The sequence below is a fragment of the Echinococcus granulosus genome (assembly GCF_000524195.1).
Source record: "Echinococcus granulosus chromosome Unknown EG_S00050, whole genome shotgun sequence".
NCBI lineage: Eukaryota > Metazoa > Platyhelminthes > Cestoda > Cyclophyllidea > Taeniidae > Echinococcus > Echinococcus granulosus.
In genome coordinates, this window is record NW_020170430.1 from 501,859 (window position 1) to 520,000 (window position 18,142).

The following is an 18,142-nucleotide window of genomic DNA, read 5'->3' on the forward strand; positions in this document are numbered from 1 at the left end:
CATGTAACTGGAAAGATACTTTACAGTGGTCCCTATCCTTTCTAAAAGCCTCAGGGAGCTGTAAAATAGTAGATTAACGTAAAAAATGCGTCTCTGTATTAATTTGAGGATAAAATAGGTGCCTTAAGGAGAACTCTTTTCACTTGACATGCAAGTTTATATTGCCATAATACCACACCATAGTAGGTGATATTTCTGCAAGAGGACAAAAATTATGAAGTTTTGTAACTACTTCATGATCACCATTTATTTACTCTACACTGTTATATATGTGCATATTTAATAACTTTAAAACCCTTATCAGATCTTAACTTACACCTTGTCCTCCTAATCAAAATAAACTTGCTTATTTTCATGTGTCTTCAGCAAGTTCCCAATGACTTTTCATGCTTGGTTGGTTTTTAAAGATCATATGAACTGCGCAATGACCTTAGACGTAAACTAGTCGGCATAGCAACGAAATAGCGGTACTTAAGATGCCGCAATCGAAGTTTTCTGGGACGGGAAAGCTGAGGATGAGGCATACAGTAATTCAAATTTCCCTACTTAAAAGTTCAGCCAGACGCAGCTATGGCTATGTTTGACGACATTTCTAAAGAATTGGAAGAGGAACGAAAGGCAAATATTGCTTCTAGGTTTTGCCTATTCTCGATGTTTAGGTTTTTGAAACCGAAATGAGGAAGATTAAAAATGATCGTGACCAACTTGCCCAAAGGACTTCGGAGTTTAACAAGCGTCTTTTGGCACATGAGGAAAATCGCGTTGAAACAAATAATAGGATCCAAAATGCACTTAAAAAATTTCAGATAGAAAAAGCTAGAACGAAAAATATAGAGAAGGAAATCAGCAAGTTGTTGGAGTTTTTTAGTACTTATATGCAGTCTCAAAGAAAGCTATTCACTGTTACAAGTTCTTAAGTCTGAAAAGGACCGCAGCCTACGTTATTTTACTCAGTTTTATACATTTTTAAACTCCGCTGTACAGTGTTCCGAAGAATTCGGTGATATTAATGACCTAATTAGTCGTGCCGATGCACTCAAATCACTTCATCTAGTAACAGTGTCAAATCTGAGTAAGTTATCCTTAGGAATTGAAGGATCGAGAGACGGAAAGTCTTAAAATAATTGAAGAACTCCAGAGGTCTGTACATCTCGCGCAGTTAGTACGGTTTTTTCATGCTTTTACTTCAGGCAAAAACTGAACATCTACTAGAGGTCTATAATAACTTGATTGCAATGGAAAAGAAACATAACGAATTATACATAAGAAACTTCAATCGTGCCAAACAAATCGCTGCCAAAGAAAAAGCATATGTGAACATGAAGGAAGCACTTGGTACTCTCAGAATGTAGGTCAGTAAAGTTTCCGCTCAAAAATAGGGCAATAATGAATACGTATCATCGCCTAGATGGTCATATTCATAAACCTTCATCAGTATCGGTCGAAAATGCCCTAGACTTTGTAAGTTATCGACTGATTTGAGTGGAAATCTTATATCAATTATGCATGTAACTTTGCCAAAGGACTCCCTCTTTTATGTGCCGCCTTAGATCTGACTTTTTTGCTTATATGACAACTTCCACTCCTACTTTTCGAGGCGAAACTACTTCTCAATGTAATCTACCCGCTCTATGTTCGCCATTCTAGATAATGAACTACATCATTGACCTCGAACAGGTAAACAAGTTATTGCTGCAAGAACAACAATGATCATGAACTCAAATAAAATTTCCAACTTATTCATTCGTGTGTTATTAGAATATAAGAAAGCAAGTAATCAATGATTACCTGGGGTGAATAAACACGAAATCCAGTGTGATTTTGTCATTCATCAATTTCTCATTCAAAACAATTACCGTAACCATATAAACGTAAAACCAACTTCGTATTTGCTAAAATGGGTAGGTGGAACTGCTCTTAAAATGCATGGGGAGAAAACGAGCACTAGACTTTAAGATTTTCTGCAGATGGTTGAAGGGATTTTGTGCTTTGATGTGATAAGTTGCGACTTCAGTTCGCGGATAGTGCAAAGATTTTTCGCCAATGTAGTTGAATAGATTAGCACGCTCAAAGTAAATGATGAGATTGGCAACTTAACTTCTATTTAGTGATTGGAATTTACGCATTGGGCACTTGGATGGCCCAAAACATCCTATGTTTCCGTTTTGCAGGAAGTTGGAAGCGACGATGAATGTAAGAATCTTTATTTTAAATAACAAAAGAGCTAGTAACGTAAAATTCCAAGATATAAACAATAGGTACAGAAAAGAAGCGTCCACCTTACCGGCTTTTTAAGGGGGAAAGAACGTTTATATACATGTACGAACTAAAGATCATGTACAAATACCGAAACCACAAAAGTTGACTTCGGTGCTGAAGCATTGCTTTGTGAGGTGTAAGAGTTCCAGAAAACGGTACATGAAAAACGTACCTGCGTTCTAGGCAGAGGGCTAGTAAAACAATCAAAGGTGTACAATATTTCAGAAGGGAGTCATATGTTTTCAAAGAGTAGACAAACACGTCGGAAACTCCCAGGGGCAGTTCGGCCAAAGCTGAGTGAATTTGACAGTGATTTGAATGGCCGCTCACACCGAAGATGTCAAATGAAATTATTGTTTTGGAATGCCACTTCCGAACAGCTTTGGAGATATATTTTTGGACGTGCCCTGCAGCCCAAATCTTGCGAGGACTATCCGGTAGTTTAGTATCACAAATCAACATATGATGTCGAATTCCAAGGATGTCTACTGCACGTCTTAGCTCATCACATCTCAGACGGCCAGAACCGTAATAGTTACCAGAAGAGAGACAAAGGAGATCAACCGGAATGTTCCATTTGAGAAGAGACAAAATAACAGGGGAGAAAAACATGCACTCATCATCCGGATGGGCAGTCACAATCAAAACCGGCCCCTGAATAGTCGGACGTTTCAAACTCTGTCCAAAATACACTATGCACCATCCACAGAAAAACAATATTAACAGTAGGATCAAAATCATTGGACTGCGCGATTTCGCTGCCAACTCATCACAGCCTATGGAATTACGGTATACACAGCACATCGAGGTCACGGTGTTATTTATGAAGATAAAAAAAGAAAATATGCAAGTGTACAAATCGGATTCGATAATTTTTATCTAAAGCACCAACTACTTTTTGATATTTTATTTTTCGCGACTACTTATTTTGGCAGTTAATTCCGACGTAATTTCACACAACTCTTCCACATTTAAAGAAAATGTCATAGGGCAAATTAATTCATAGAAAGAAAATCGCATTAAATGGCAGAACATTTTACAATGCCGATTTAAGACAATGTATGCTAGCGCAGTTACTCAGTGTTAACCCTTCGTATTAAATTATGCTTGTTTACTTAACTTTGTGAAAATCCACATAAACAGATAAACCAGGTGTAGGAGTCCCGTCCTTTCCGAGTACCACTCAGCTTTCCTTTTTCTTCTGCACTTTTTAACCATTTTTTGCCATTGTGTACCCAACTATGGAAGCTCATGTGTCCGTGCGTCCTGGTCACGCTGGTTGTCACCTCAGCTATTTGTTCATTATAAACGTGTGTTCCTCAATGCTGCTTTGGCTTGTTACACCTGTAGTTCATTTCTGGAGCGCTGAGTCTTCCATTTACGTCAGGCTTTAAGCCCCGCTTGAGAATTTTATTTTGCCGAAATACAACACATTGCTTGAGATGATATTTGTAGTAAATGTTTCCAAAGTAATTGATATCCATCTTTCCTCTAACAATCGTCGATTTTTTCTTAGTCCACAGATACTTCGAAAGTGACGGCTTGTATCCTGATAGTTAGAGTGAAGATTACATATCTTGCATAGTTTGCTCATTGCTTTGGGCATTGTCCTTAGTGATTCCTCTAAGCGCTTTCTTGTCGAACTGGACACTTAACAGGCAGCCTCCTTCTTTTAACATGCAGACCCCCTCCCTGTGTCCGATCGGTAGGCTACCCTCTCAACGACGGACTTTGTAATGATGTGCCGTAACTGTTCCTGCGCGTGAATGTGCATTTCAAATTAGTCAATGTGGCAATGCAGTGCTCTGTATCATTTGAACCACATCTTGACTCTAAGGTGGTGGATTTTGCAGCATACTCTGAGGAATGTAACGGATCTATGATGAGCTAAATAAGATCTCTCCCTTGATAAGCGCTGGCTGTTTTGTCTTGAAGGCAAGGTAGTTGGCATTCGCTCGTGAGCTTAAAATTTTGCCTAATCCTTTTTTTGCTGCGGCATGTATTCATAAACTTCGTGGTGCAATACGCTAATGTTTGATAAAAAAAATATCAGGTGGTACCCTCACTTCGCCACTAGTGTCAATTTTAAGCATGGAATAAAGATGGAGTCTCTTGAATCTATTAAGGGTAATGCAGGTCCGGTAGAAGTCACCCACGACTTTGAGAGGTATAAGTTGCAGGTACCTGCTGCTCAAAGGCGTCCAGCACTTTCTTCTCTCCCATATATTCAAATTGCTCGTGTTGGCCTTGAAGGTCAATTTGTACTAAGGAGCCTGTAACTGCTAATCCTTCAGATACTTAAAATCGGTGTTCATACGTAATTTTGTTTACTTTCCCTTCTGACGGCACCTGTATTTGTGGTTTAGAGGAAGATCTAAGGGGCCTCTCATACACTAGAGCCTTATCGGAATCGCTACTTTGCGAAATTTTCTCACTGTTATAGGTATTTTCGGATACAGATTTGCGAGGTAGGGGATTTGTATTACATAATCATATTGCTGTACATCCTCGAACCAACGGGTCCTGAGAGCCGGATAACCTTAGCTTTTTCAACCAGGTCAGTGTTCAATGATCTGTTCTTCCTACACGCTTCATCACTATCGGGTAATGTCTAAAATATCGCAAAAAATGTGAATATGGCAAACGTTTCTCGTCGAATGGTACATATTTGCCCTATCTATCTCTGGCCTAAGTGACTACGTGTTCTCGTCCTTTGCCAGCCTTCTATGAAAACACGTCATCCTAAATTGCATCTCGAGCGTCAGCGTCTAGAATGAATGGCAGGGCACACGACTCGAAATTAGGCTGCACTAGAGTTGGTGCAAAGAAGGGCGTTCACTTCAGTTCCTCTAACGACTCGTTAAACCCTTTTATCCAACTGAAGTTTTCATGGGATGCTTTTCCGTTGGCACAGGTAGCGCCGAGAAACGAAATGCTAAATCTAGAAAACTGTGGCGTTCTGTCTGACGCAGTGGTGTCAGCCATGATCGCACTTTCTGTGTGTGGTCATTGCCATCCCGTTTGGCGAAACAATGTTTCAGGTATAGTTCAATCCAAACTGTTTAATAAATCTTAGAGAGGTGTCTTATGCTTTACAGGGTCTGTAGGGCACCATTTGAAGTTTACGAAACTTCCTGATCGCAATGAAATCTGTATTATCCTTTTCTGTTTCGAGAATCTTCACTTGTCAAAATCTAACTTTGAATCCAACGTGGGGAACCACTTTTGTTGGTTAGAAAAAAGTACCCTCCTTTAGCATTCTATGGTTAACTCGGCTGAGCGCTGAAGGCTGCTCCACGATCTGTGCATTCCATGCGCCAACCCCAATGTGTAGAAACATTCACCAAAAATAGGAGCTTTCAGACGGAGAAAACTGCATTTACGCCTCTTTGCCACTTTGTTTTTATTTCGATCACACCTATCTATCTGAAATGTGGAGGTATTATTTTTCGAGCAATTCATGTGTTGCCATCATAAGTACTGGGTGTTTTCAGGCTTAGTTAAGCTGTTATTTCTTGTATGACGCAAGAACTTCTGAAGAACTTGCAGAACCTGTCTCGAGCCTCTTTAAATTCAGGCAACCGTAGCCAATGCTTCCTTTCTGTGACGCAGGGACTCAGTTATCAGCAAAACAAGTGGGAATGGTTATTCTTTCTGATCGGATCCTCTTACCGCTGCCACCAATGTAGCACCCTGTACCTACCCTCAAGTCATGATAAACCAAAATGGTCCCGAACATGACTTATTATTAAGGTACGGAAGAGGCTACAGAGGTGGCTGGTATGCCATGCCATTAAGTGGAGGTACAAAATATGACAGCCGAGAAGTTCGCGTAGACATACATTAAGTTAAACAAACATCAAATCGCTGCAATACTCTCTGGTTTTAAACACCTACTACAATGACGACACCATATTTCTAATCAGAGGTTTCAATTCCCTGAAATGCAGCACTTACCCTTTTTATAACGCAATCTCCATGGGAAGTGATCTACATGATAAACTACAAAACTCGTGTGACTTCGTAGGACAGCAGAATTCCAACTAAATTTTGGGAATAGAAAAGCTCTTTCCTCTCTTTAACAGTAGACGCTAACAAGTGGAACTCAAGCGTTACCACTCTCATGGTGTCAACATGGTGACATCGAATACATTCAAAAATGTGCGGTTAACGGACGCAGTGCACAAGTATGGACATACATCCAAGAGGCGTAACGCACACGTCAGCTTTCATCATTTGCTCCAGTAAACCCGGAACCCATTTACACGCAACACACTGCAGCTCTATTATCTAGGGAATTTGTAAATCAAGGGCGTTTGATTAACAACCATTTTCAACATTGATGAAAGAACTCCAAAGCTAATCACTTAATTTTCTTTAATTTACGGAGCATCAAGTGAAGAATCAGAAGTAACAAATAATAAGGATAGTTAGGGAGGGCAACAAAATCACGATTTTTACACACTTTCGACATTTCGATGGCAATCAAGCACTGGTTACATTAAAAAAAATTGTGGGATTAAACCCTACCAAACAGGCACAAAAATGTATTGACACCTATAATAGAGGCATGCAAAAAGATGCATTTAGTGTAGACACGAACTCTCATCGTCAGAGAGAGAGGGAGAAAGGCGCAAGGGGACCGTTCAGGAAGAGGGTAGAAGTTTTCCTCAGGCGGTGGTGGAAAGGGGAAGGTGGCTGCGTCGTGAGGGGCGCAAGCGACAGCAGAGTAGGGCGACAAGAACTGCCAGCGCCGTCGAGCAGCACACGCAAGTCACCCCGACTAAAACCATGTCGGTCGTGCTGAAGGTGTCCGCGACCGATTTTATGCTTAAAATTGCGATCGGATTGGTGGTTAAAATTGTAGTGAAGCACTTCTTGTGCAAATTGGCTACCAGAGTAAAATGGCTAAAAGCCAGATACATTTTTACAAATATTTATTAGGCAAACAATTTACCCATGTACTGGTAAATCAAAAATTAATGTTACTACAGAGCGCATCTTCTTACCAAGAATTCGCACCCGTCCCACCGCGTTGGTGCGTTCGCATTCTCCCACTTGCTATGCTCATTATAGTAAGTAGCAAACAAACGGAAGTAAAGCGGAATTAACGGTGCAAACAAATTTATGCAAACACGAATTGGTTAAACAACTCAGAACGCTTCAAATGGCCTTATGCAACGCAGCATAAGCAGTAGACCTTCTGTGATGTAGAACCGTGTATTGCATTCCAACACAAACTACAAATTTCTGATATGAATAAGCTCTGCTCAAATGAAGCTTTCCATTTCGTGAGTCGGATACTTGATGATAGGAATTTGGCAAAAAAAGATAGTTCATTAAAGTGGACATTAAATGCAAATCTCCATATAAATGTTTAGATATTTTAAAGAGCATGCAGCTTCAAACAACTAAAAAAAACACTGAATAAAATAGCCCGTAAGGTGAAGAAAATCAACCTCAAAACAATCTGTCGAAGAAAACGTGTGTAATGTAGATTTAGTGTTAGTGACAGTCAGATTTGCTACTGTGGACATTATGTGAGTGCAGAGACCGATCCGGTCAAACAAATTCAGCAGAGACAAGAGCTAAAAAACAAAAATAAACGGATATCTACAGTCTAAAGCGAACGACCACACGAAATTCTACCTATTCAAGGCCCAAATAACAAAATAGTAGTTGAGACAGTAAAGACTACAAAAACTCTTGACGATGAGCCTTGCCATCACGTGTCATGGTAACGTATGAGCTAAACATTTTTAACCCTAAGGAAACTCTTATTGATCTGATCACTTTCGTAATCAAAGTGAAAACTTGGCGTTTTCAAAATCGAAAATCGGCACTTGGCTTGGGGACTAAAGTTTGTCAAAGCGAGACATTCAGTGTACCCAGAACAGCGAAACATGCACCAACAAAGCTAAGTAGTAGGGACATGACTGCGTTATTAATTGATGGGAGGAATTTTCTAGCGAAGCCATTGTGGGGTTGTGACCTAAAGAATGTAAAATTTCAGTTTAATGAACCTTACATAGAAGGGTGTTGGCAACTGCGCGTAAATACGACCGATTTTTCTCATTCTTACAGCCACTTTGGCGTTCTGTATCAAAGCCATTTCAGAATTTAAACCTATATAGTAGTTTCATACCACGGGTTGAGCGCTATAACCGGGCTGTTTCACCATGAGTTAATGAATAGGGAGGCAGCAACACTCGATTCAGGAAAAGTTAGAAAGGAACCAAGAAGTGTTGTGGAGTTACGCAGTTGTCAGGCGTAAACGCGCTTTAAACACAGAGGAGGAATTATTATAAGCTATGAAACTAATCAAGCAGCAAAATAATGCGGTGACGGTGGAAATTTACTCACAATCCTTCAAAAAGGGTATTTAACTGTTTCCTCTTATAACACACCGAGTTGTAACGTGTACAACACTTGACAGGCGTGAAATTTGCCTTCATATGTAGTCTTTACAGGCAGTGTAGACAATATCCATGACCTTCTAAGCGTAAAAACGGACCTACAATTATTTACTGCGAACGACTTTGAGAAACCTTCGCTGTGTTTATGACTCGCTTGAGGTTAGGTATCATATTCTCTTGTTTCCTTTGAAGTTCTCTGCTCGAACACATTCCCGAGACAATTAATGTCCGAAAACTTTGTAAAACAAACAAAAAAATGAATTCTAAGTTATAAGGGTCAAATGCTAGCTAATCTGACCTCTGACATGGCAAGTAAGCAGTAACCAACTTTCAACAATGATATAACTAATCCTGAATGTCATTTAACCATTGGTGACAAATATACACAAAGACCACATACTAAGCATTCATACACGATCGTTTCCCCAATTTAGATCAGGAGGCGTCCTAAAATGTGCATTTCATTCCAATCACACATTCAACGACCACTGATTTTGGTTTTTATCCAATGTATCTCTATTGAAACTTCGTTAAAGTTAATTTAAGTGGTTTTCCACGGACAAGTGCGAACGATTGGCAATGTAACTCACCGAGAGATGGCCTCAAATGACACGTGCACACCATCCCATCGCCAAGAGGAGGGTCTGTAGTGGTGAACGAGGTAAGCTAGCAGTTCATCAGTCTTGTCTGGCATGGCAGCGAACTTATCTACTGCCACCTGCTGCCGTGCGGCCTCGGACCAACAGGCACGGCACTGCTCCGGCGAGGGGAAGACTATCTTTGGGGCGGTTGGGTCCTCCGAGGGATTGCCCGAGAGGCGTTTATTGACCATATTGTGGGCGGTATTCAGCCAGAGTACTTCCTCGCGAGCCGACTTGGGGGCCGCGGGAAGGGTGGTGGGGTCAGGCACCTCCAACGGGAAGGGCGGCTTCTCGCCCGGACGGTGAGGGTAGATGTCCTCTTCCCCTAAACGCACGTTTGAGGTCATTTTGGCGAAGTGGAAGGCGCAGTAGCCGCAACTGAAGAAGCGCGGAACGAAGCGATTCAGGGCATGCGCGATTGGTGCGGTTCCGTCTGTAATGCGTGGAAATAAAAGGTAAATATACCCTCAGTTATTTCAAGCCTACTCCAACATAATTCATTTCGCGCGCTTGCATTTTTTCATTTCATATTTAAACGAAGCAGCCAAGCTCCAAAGTGATCACTGTCATTATAATTTTCACCTTTTTATTTGTGGTAGCGTGCATTGACCAAAAAGCAGACGCATCCTTAATGGCCTCATTTAATGTTTGGGAGTCTTGGCTTTGTTTCCATGTAGAGTAATGCTTCCTGTTGCGAACAGAAGTCTTCTCTACATAAATTTAGTTGAGGTAAAAGATTGGTGATGGGAGCAGAATATGTACTTGTGGAGGGTACACGAGATTCACCCTCTTTAGGTCAAAATATTCACCTGTTACATGCTAAAGCTAAGGGCAAGTCATAGATCTGTCTGCTGGCCAGCATCCAAAATGATTAAGCCCAAAAATATTAAGGAATGCGAGTCTAAAAGCAGAGTAGAAGGCTGAAACGTGTATTGTTATGAATGCCTTGGCAGTGTGAGAGCCCCTATTTTTTGCACATTATGCCAGGGTTGGCGAAACCCAGAAAAAAAACATAAATCCACGTCAAGATCCGATTCGCTAAGCCGATTCTAGCAATGGAGTGGAATCTACTGACAAGAATAGGATTTGCAACTATTCTCTGCACCCAATTCTGAACTTTCCCACAAATTTAGCATATAGGCATTTGAATGGCGAAGACCTACCCGACTTTTCACCCTGAATATACCTGTTCACCGTCATGGCATGGAACATGACCCACAAACCGCAGGGATAACCTCTTAAATGAGGTTTACTGCCACGGCAGGCAATGTATTGGACCTTATCCGTCGATAACTAAATAAAGACAAATGAAGAAAAAAGTATGCTTTATTATTTCGATGAGTTCCAATTTTGAAAAAATCCGTAGTCATGTTTCAAAGAAACGATAATGAACGTGATTTCACATGAATGACAAACAGTAAACTAATAAACTCGACTGCATTATAAATTATATTCATCAGGCGGAGGTTATGCTTGACCTTCTATCAAATATCCCATATAGAATAAGAACAAAGAACCTACTGTCACTTTAGCCAGCAGGCCTAGCCACTCCTGCTTTTGGATTTCCAATTTTTCATCAACCTTCTTCTTGAGGTATGCGATTTCCTCATTGTACTGCTGTCCCAAATCCAAGTACTTTAAAAAGAAAGAAAATAATTACTTTGATGGTGAGCTGTGGGAATTCCATATTTAAAGGCGATTGATAAGATCGTGGCATTGATCCTTTTCAGGCCACAAATAAGCTATTATTTTGCATCCTTACAAACGATTAAATTTGGAGTGCACTTTAAAAGTGGGTGCGCGCAATAGTTCTATTTAACTCTGTTTATGTTACACAATCGGTTTTGTGAGAACGTTGAATTTTACATGTACGGTCGGACGTCGCAGAGGTGGAAAAAGACAACCGTAGTGGTGTATGCAGCGTATTAAAAACAGCGCTGATTCACCACATCCTCCGCGGACACCCACACGCCCACGCACCGTCTACACCAATTGCGGCACCCTCCAAAGCCCTTTGTGGAGGCCATATTACTATTACATGGAACCTTAGCTGCATAGTCCCATCATACGCAGCACAAACACACCGGTCACAATTAACAACCTCAATGCTTGCTTGGCGATGACCGCGTTGGAGAGGCTGTTTAGTTCCCTGGATTGTCGACAAAGTGTACAACTCCATGGCAAAAAGACGGACAAATAAGAGTGTCCTCTGCAAAAAAGTTGCGCGAGTGACCATTTGCTAGAAGGATTGCTCCGAAAGCACTTGTAAGTAGGAACGTAATACCAGCGACATTTAATTAGAGACTGAAAAGAAATTATGGCTACAAATGGGGTTTCAAGTTATTTAGGCACACCGATCAGCCCAATCCCCTACTTTAGGCGACAATTAAGATATACCTATATCGGCATAGAAGCTGCAAACTTACCTTTGATAATACGGTAAGAAACTCCTTCAAAGCATCAAGATTAGCACCCTCGATTACTTTCTTCCTTCCGACATCGTGAATGAGGAGATCTTGGAGGGACGAAACGACATCGGCCGCGTAAACGGGCATCGAAAAAGTAGGAGGGTACTTCTCTTTTCCAGCATCGCTAAAAGCATTCAACATTAGATGATGGTTTAGTGGAAAAATATCCACCAAAATCAAAAAAATTGCTCGAAATCTTTTTGAGTTTAGCCATGTAACTGCCCATCGGATTACTCGTCTCAAACACATCAAAACTAATGTCTGACTTTTTCAGAACCTCTGATGTTTGTGATTGTATGGGCGAGAAAATAGGGTTTTGTTGATAAGTTGAAAGTGTAGCAAGCAAATTAGTCCCCTCGTTTATACGACTCTATGAAATGACTATTCTCATTAAACTGCCCCACACAAATTCCTTGCTTGTGATTTAAATTAGCAAACATTTGCATCATTTATCATTAATTATGGAAAACATTTCCCTCGATCGACCAAGACCTGCTTATAAGTAAGATGGATTTGAATAGGAGCCACACATTACGGTTACTAATAGCAGAAAAGAAGCTGAAAATGAAAGACGTAGCAAGAAACTTCAGTTAGGGAGTCCAAACGCAGAACCTAACCATACATAAGCCAAGAAAGCCTAGAATTCGACGTAGGCCTCCAGTGCCTAATGGGAAAAAGCATAGTCAAAAACATGCACATCATCTAGGATCACATAAAATTTGTGTAATATGGGGTTAATGCAAGGAGTTGAACCAAATCCAAACGAAAACATTGTATATTCCATCTTACTTAGTAACTATTTCTGTTTGTTACACTCAAAATGAAGTATTTTAGTCAAATCTTTAATATTCTTCCAGATTTATGGATTTAGATGACTGTCACATGCTTTCCACCGAATTCCCAATGCTACTGATCTCACGACCTCCATATAGGCAGAAGCACCACTAGTACCCTTTGCTACCTCGCTAAAATTCTGAGAGAATTTCATCACTGACACTACCAGTTTGACTAACAGGCACTGTGCATAGCCAAATTAATTTCTGACATCACTTTTCAATTCCAATAATTACTGTTCATGTAATAACAACAACTACACCAAAATTACTTTTATCTTTCCATAAAGGAAGTTCCAAGTTATGAAATAAACTATTGAAATTTTCGAGACATTGGTACACTACAGCCTGCACAAATCCTCTGAAGCAAACGCGAAAGGCGTGAAGAATGCTGGCGCCGGCGTTAGTATACGACGTGGTATTTGGTAGCATGGCATTCATTTAAACAGGGCATCGTGTGATCCCACAGGTCTTTGCTCAACGACAAAATTGTTTTTCTTTCAAAGCAGATATATGAACCAGCCATTGGCGGGCAATTGCCATGCAATTATGCACAGAATAAATGAACTTGCATCGGAATCAGTTAACTATGTTTATCTAATAGCTAAAACATCAAACCGAAAGGATAAATCACTGGCATTTCAATAACGGGTTGGAACATAGTACTATCCTTTCATTGCCATTGCTTTGCATGGCGGATGGAAGATAATGTGACGGATAAAACTAAAGGGAAATAAATTAGGCTGGAAGCTTAAAATAAGTGAAAATAAGACACCCCTGTCAAATCAGGACACAGAGGAATTTGAGCCCTGCCAGTCGATTGCCCCTGAGGCAGACCCCGACACAGAAGAGTTCTTAGCTAGTGTCACCGAGTTTATAACTTTTACGCAAATTTGTCTTAAATGCTGCAACATTCAGGGTTGGACGCAGGTAGTTTTAACATTAACATAGCTATTCAGTCACAAGTTTACAAAACGAATGCCATAGTAATCGTAGACGACCGCTATTCCAGCTTGACAAATAATGCACAACCCACACATTTATATCCGACAATAATTGCAGAGCATCTTGATTCGGGAGTGTTCTGCTGCTTACCTAACAGGAAATTAATAGCCCGAAACCCAAAATACCCTGATTTCTGGAGGTGACTGAACTCTATCGCAAAAGAGTACAAGCACTCAAGTTACATTCCAATTCCCAAGCTATATCACGGAAATGTTGGCAAGTTCAACCACAGAAGTCACCTTAGGGTGCACAGCCCAGTTGCGTGAGAAGGTCAAATGGGCACGTAAATTGACGAAAAAGACAAAAAACTTTTTTGCAGAAAGACAGTATTACGTCCCTAAGAAAAGGAAGAGTGTAGTTAATACATCACAAAATAAGGTTCCATTAAAAGCAATCTAATTATAAGTACAAAGTAATATGCATTTATTTCCAAGTAAAACGAAATCAACCACCCAAAGTGTAGCCAATAAACTGCAGAAGCATCTATATCCTCTAGTAACTGGGAAAGTAGACCTATTTCAATTTAAAAATAAAGATTATCCATTGAGACAAAACAGTAATTCTTTCCCTATTCACTGGATTAAAAAACAAGTCTGCTATTTCAACGTATCCATGCATTACCATTGACCTTCTCCAAATCATGTGATGATGGTGGACGGATCCATAGGGCAATCAAGTAAGACCCTATACCTTGCTTGAAATGATCACCATTAGAAGCCACGATCCCTTCCTAACGAGGTACAAGCTGGCAAGGCTTAAAAGTGATAAACACTTGGACAGGCATCGAAGAAGCGGAGATGGTGAAGTTAGGCCTTGTATGCCTCTCATCTTAAAAACCGGTAGTGAGGTTCTCTCACAGGTAATTCCTTCCAAGTAAAGAACCTTCCATTCAATAACTGACTAATTTTAACTGCTTTTATAGAAGATTCCGTCAAGCAAGTTTGGATTGTATCAAGGAGATAGATCTGACGTAATTATCTGGCCTTCAGTAAGTGAACCATTACATCCGCAATGCATCAAGCCGAAAAGGATGGCCTTATGGGGATGAAGTTGTGTGTGCCCTCGAGGTATGAGGTGCGCATCAAGTATACCGTTTGGGATAACCAATTGTGCTTTACCCACCTAACGTTAAAATATAAGAGCCACTTCTCATCGCATGTCAGCCAAAAAACAAGATAAAAAAGCACGTTGTTAAACGTATACGAAAGATTGAAATGATAAATCGACAGGCTTTGATGATGATTGTCATCTGTTATTGCATGACGTTTGAAACCACTTTTCCTACCTTCCACCACGGCTTCCTCAATTGGTGTAGGTGTAAACGGATTTTTATTATCACTCTCCCTAAACACGACCGAAAATAAGGTTTGGTGCGTTAGTGCCGATAGTGACACGTAATTCGAGAGTTAGGAATAGAGAGGGTCATTCTGTCCATTATGCATCCATCACTGCGTGACTCATCACCAGAATCAACGTGTCTAATCACTTCCGGGTGGCACATGCTTCAACTCCAGCTTCGCCAAATGATGTACAAAATCTGTATAAGAAGCTTCTGCAGCTTTAGAACTGAGTCAACCGCATTTCGTAAAGCAGGCAAACTCGAATCACGCAGGATTCGACTGGCTTTAATATGATAGTGTTCATATTGAGAGGAAAAATTGTTAAGAGAGCATAAAAGAGCGCCGATGGGCTAACACATGTCTATGAATTATATTACCCATAGCCAATCACACTTTACCAGACTATTAGTTATAAGTCATTGCAGAGAGATATGCAAAATGTCCCACAAAACTTTTGAACATCTAATCGTTTAAACAAGTTATACAGAGAGCTATTAAAATGCCATTCAAAAACTATTAAGCCTAAGAAACTAGCAGAAGAGCTACAGCTCTTTCAAAGAGCCCAACGATTATCAATTATAATGACATCTTGGTAGCGGAGCATTCACTAGGATGCCACGGTTTGATTCGAACCTGAAGGTGAGCCTTCATTCATACCATCTACTAAATGCCCAAACATTTCAAGGCATCATGTTACGCAAACCTTTACTAACCGTGTAAAAATTCGAATCGCAAAATATTGGCAGCAAAATGGCTTTGCAGTAATTGTCATAAATATGAATAAAGATGCTAAAACGATAATGAGGCATGAACGTTCACTCATAGTTTCATTGTGATTTAGTATAGTGAAAGTGTAGACCAGACTAAATAAATCTAAACTGGTCACTATGCTGAATGATCTTAAAATTACTTCTCTGGCAAAACCTAGTGAAAGTAAATTTGCAGAGATTGTTGTCAAAACAGGTTTAGTCGACAGATTTTCAATAAAGACCCAAACCTGGAGATCAAATTCCAATTTACGTAGAGGCACCAAAGTGTAACAGAAAAACAACTCAAACTTATTTCGATTAAAGAGTAACGGGCATATTCCAGGGGTCTCTTAAAACCAGCTCTAAGGTGGCAGAAAACAAAAGCACTTATTCGGTATACCTGATTTAAGCAATAGTGCATGCGTCACTCGAGTAATCTTGCTATCCACCGTTAAAAACGACAGGACATGACCTTCCGGGTCTGTCCATTTCACTTGTTCTTCATATACGGATAAAAACAGCGCTTACACGCAATATAAAATATCTTATTTAGAAAAACTACATCGTGTTCACACATTGCTTGTGCGACAAAGATGAGAGTATATGCCTTAACTAAATTAATTGGAGCTGAACTGATCTCATATCATTCATTTAAATGAGATATATTACAAAAAGTATCTATTAGGTGGTTTCTGCATTTTGATGCATAAGTCCAAAAAAGTGTTGAGTTGATCGGCCGACCGATACATGAGAATTACTATATTAAGAAACTTAACACCAATTATTTTGGCCGAGAAAAACAGTTTAAATCATGAAAACTAAGCATAGACAAATCCAAGCGCTGGGATGTTCGATTTCACCTATTCAAAACTATTGCTCTTTTAATTTTGAATTATCAATGCAAGCTAAGTAAATATTCCAATCAAACATATTTACCAACAAGATGCTGACTCGTTATAAAGTGGAAGACATTCATTAATTATTCATGACATAATAGCATGTTACTAAAGCCCATCCTGTGTTTCCTGGTATTTTATTTGATACAAGGAGTTTAAAATGCAATGAAATGAATATGCGGATCTTACATCATGTATGGGCACTATATGCATTTCGTAGTGCTTTGAAAACGAATGTTTATTGATGGGTACATGAAGAAATCAGAGGGGCAAACTGATATTGCTGTACCAAAACTATGAATAACCCAAAACATGGTATTTTTCAAACCAGCCAGAACAAAAATTTTGAGTGAGTAATTCCAGAAGACGTCAATAAATCAAAAAACGTGCCTTGATTTTTGTTAGTTCACTGAATATACTGTAACCGAACAATAACGAACAAAACTTACATAATCGGATGTCTGGTGGCAGCCTCAGACAGGTCCTTGATTCCGGTTTGGTAATTTTTGGTAAGGAAGTCTTTCACAGCCTCTATGCTCTCACTTTAAAGTAGATAATTTTATTATTAACCACTGGGATTAAACATAGTGTTTATGGGGTCTAACCTGTCAAACAAAACCTTTCCAACTGTATTTCTGACACCAAATCGGGAGCCTTCCGTAAAATTACTCTGTAAAGTCACTGGAGTTTTCGACTGAACATCCAAAATAAGCTAAAAAGACACCGATTCAGATACCTATAAGTCGAACAAAGCTGGCTCCAAATAACAAATTCAACATTTCGAATAAACCCGTAAGGGGACCTAGTCAGAGCCAAATAGATAAAAAGTTCGTGAACACAAAAAAATTATTTAAAAAAGATACTCAATTTATCAACACGATATGCCTGTCAGACAGCATTAACAAAAGTGCTAACCATTGCGATTTCATTGATATCCGGTCCATAAATTATCAAGGCATTCGAACTGGTCCTACACGCATAATACATTGAAAAGACTACCTACCGTCCAGGAAGAAGCTGGTCGTATTGTTGCTTATTAACCAATATTTCGCTAATAGTTTTCCGAAACATAACGTCATCAAGCATTTTTCCAACTTGAGTCGGCTCAGATCCTTTGAGAAAGAACTGCAAAATAAAACGTTGCAAAAAGATACAGGGATACCAAAAACGTTGGAAACGTGGATATACTGTAGTCCTCGCAGGTAATCTCGTTATCCGCCTCGTTACAATCTACTACGGCCAATTTAACAGCCCACCGCCAGCCTAAAAGAATATTTTGCCGAAAAATAACCCACCTTCAACGGATTCACTAAGATTTCTAAACGTTGGAGCGTAATTTTGACAAGAACCACAGGTGCTTAAGTAGAATTGTACAAGCGTTGGCTGTAGTTTGACAAAATCGGAGAAATTAGCTGTAGTCAATACTGATATTCGACCATCACTTTCGTAAAGTCCAACCGATTGAGCACGCAGGGTAAAAAATGCAGTATACAGGTAGATAGGCCACAAAACCGACATGACTCACGACAAACGAC

The 18,142-nt window shown here is 39.9% G+C and overlaps 2 protein-coding genes across 2 annotated transcripts in view; both read right to left on the reverse strand. All coding sequences in view use genetic code 11, as the record gives it.

The window, feature by feature from the left end:
* Positions 1-3,063, reverse strand: part of EGR_06091 (N-acetylglucosaminyl-phosphatidylinositol de-N-acetylase) — a gene marked incomplete at both ends in the record, with an annotated part of 4,244 nt that extends 1,181 nt beyond the window's left edge. The window contains one exon of the mRNA XM_024495340.1: positions 2,285-3,063. Coding sequence (XP_024350295.1) covers positions 2,285-3,063 — 779 coding nt within the window. The remainder of the gene's footprint in view (positions 1-2,284) is intronic.
* A 3,866-nt stretch (positions 3,064-6,929) lies between these two features.
* Positions 6,930-18,125, reverse strand: EGR_06092 (Sulfhydryl oxidase; the record flags this gene model as incomplete). Its single annotated transcript, XM_024495341.1, has 11 exons — positions 6,930-7,167; positions 9,266-9,749; positions 10,480-10,609; positions 10,838-10,951; positions 11,743-11,908; positions 17,057-17,149; positions 17,213-17,319; positions 17,523-17,577; positions 17,611-17,732; positions 17,770-17,870; positions 17,903-18,125. 11 exons carry the CDS (start codon positions 18,123-18,125, stop codon positions 6,930-6,932), a joined length of 1,833 nt encoding a protein of 610 aa, XP_024350296.1.
* Between the last annotated feature and the right edge of the window lie 17 nt (positions 18,126-18,142).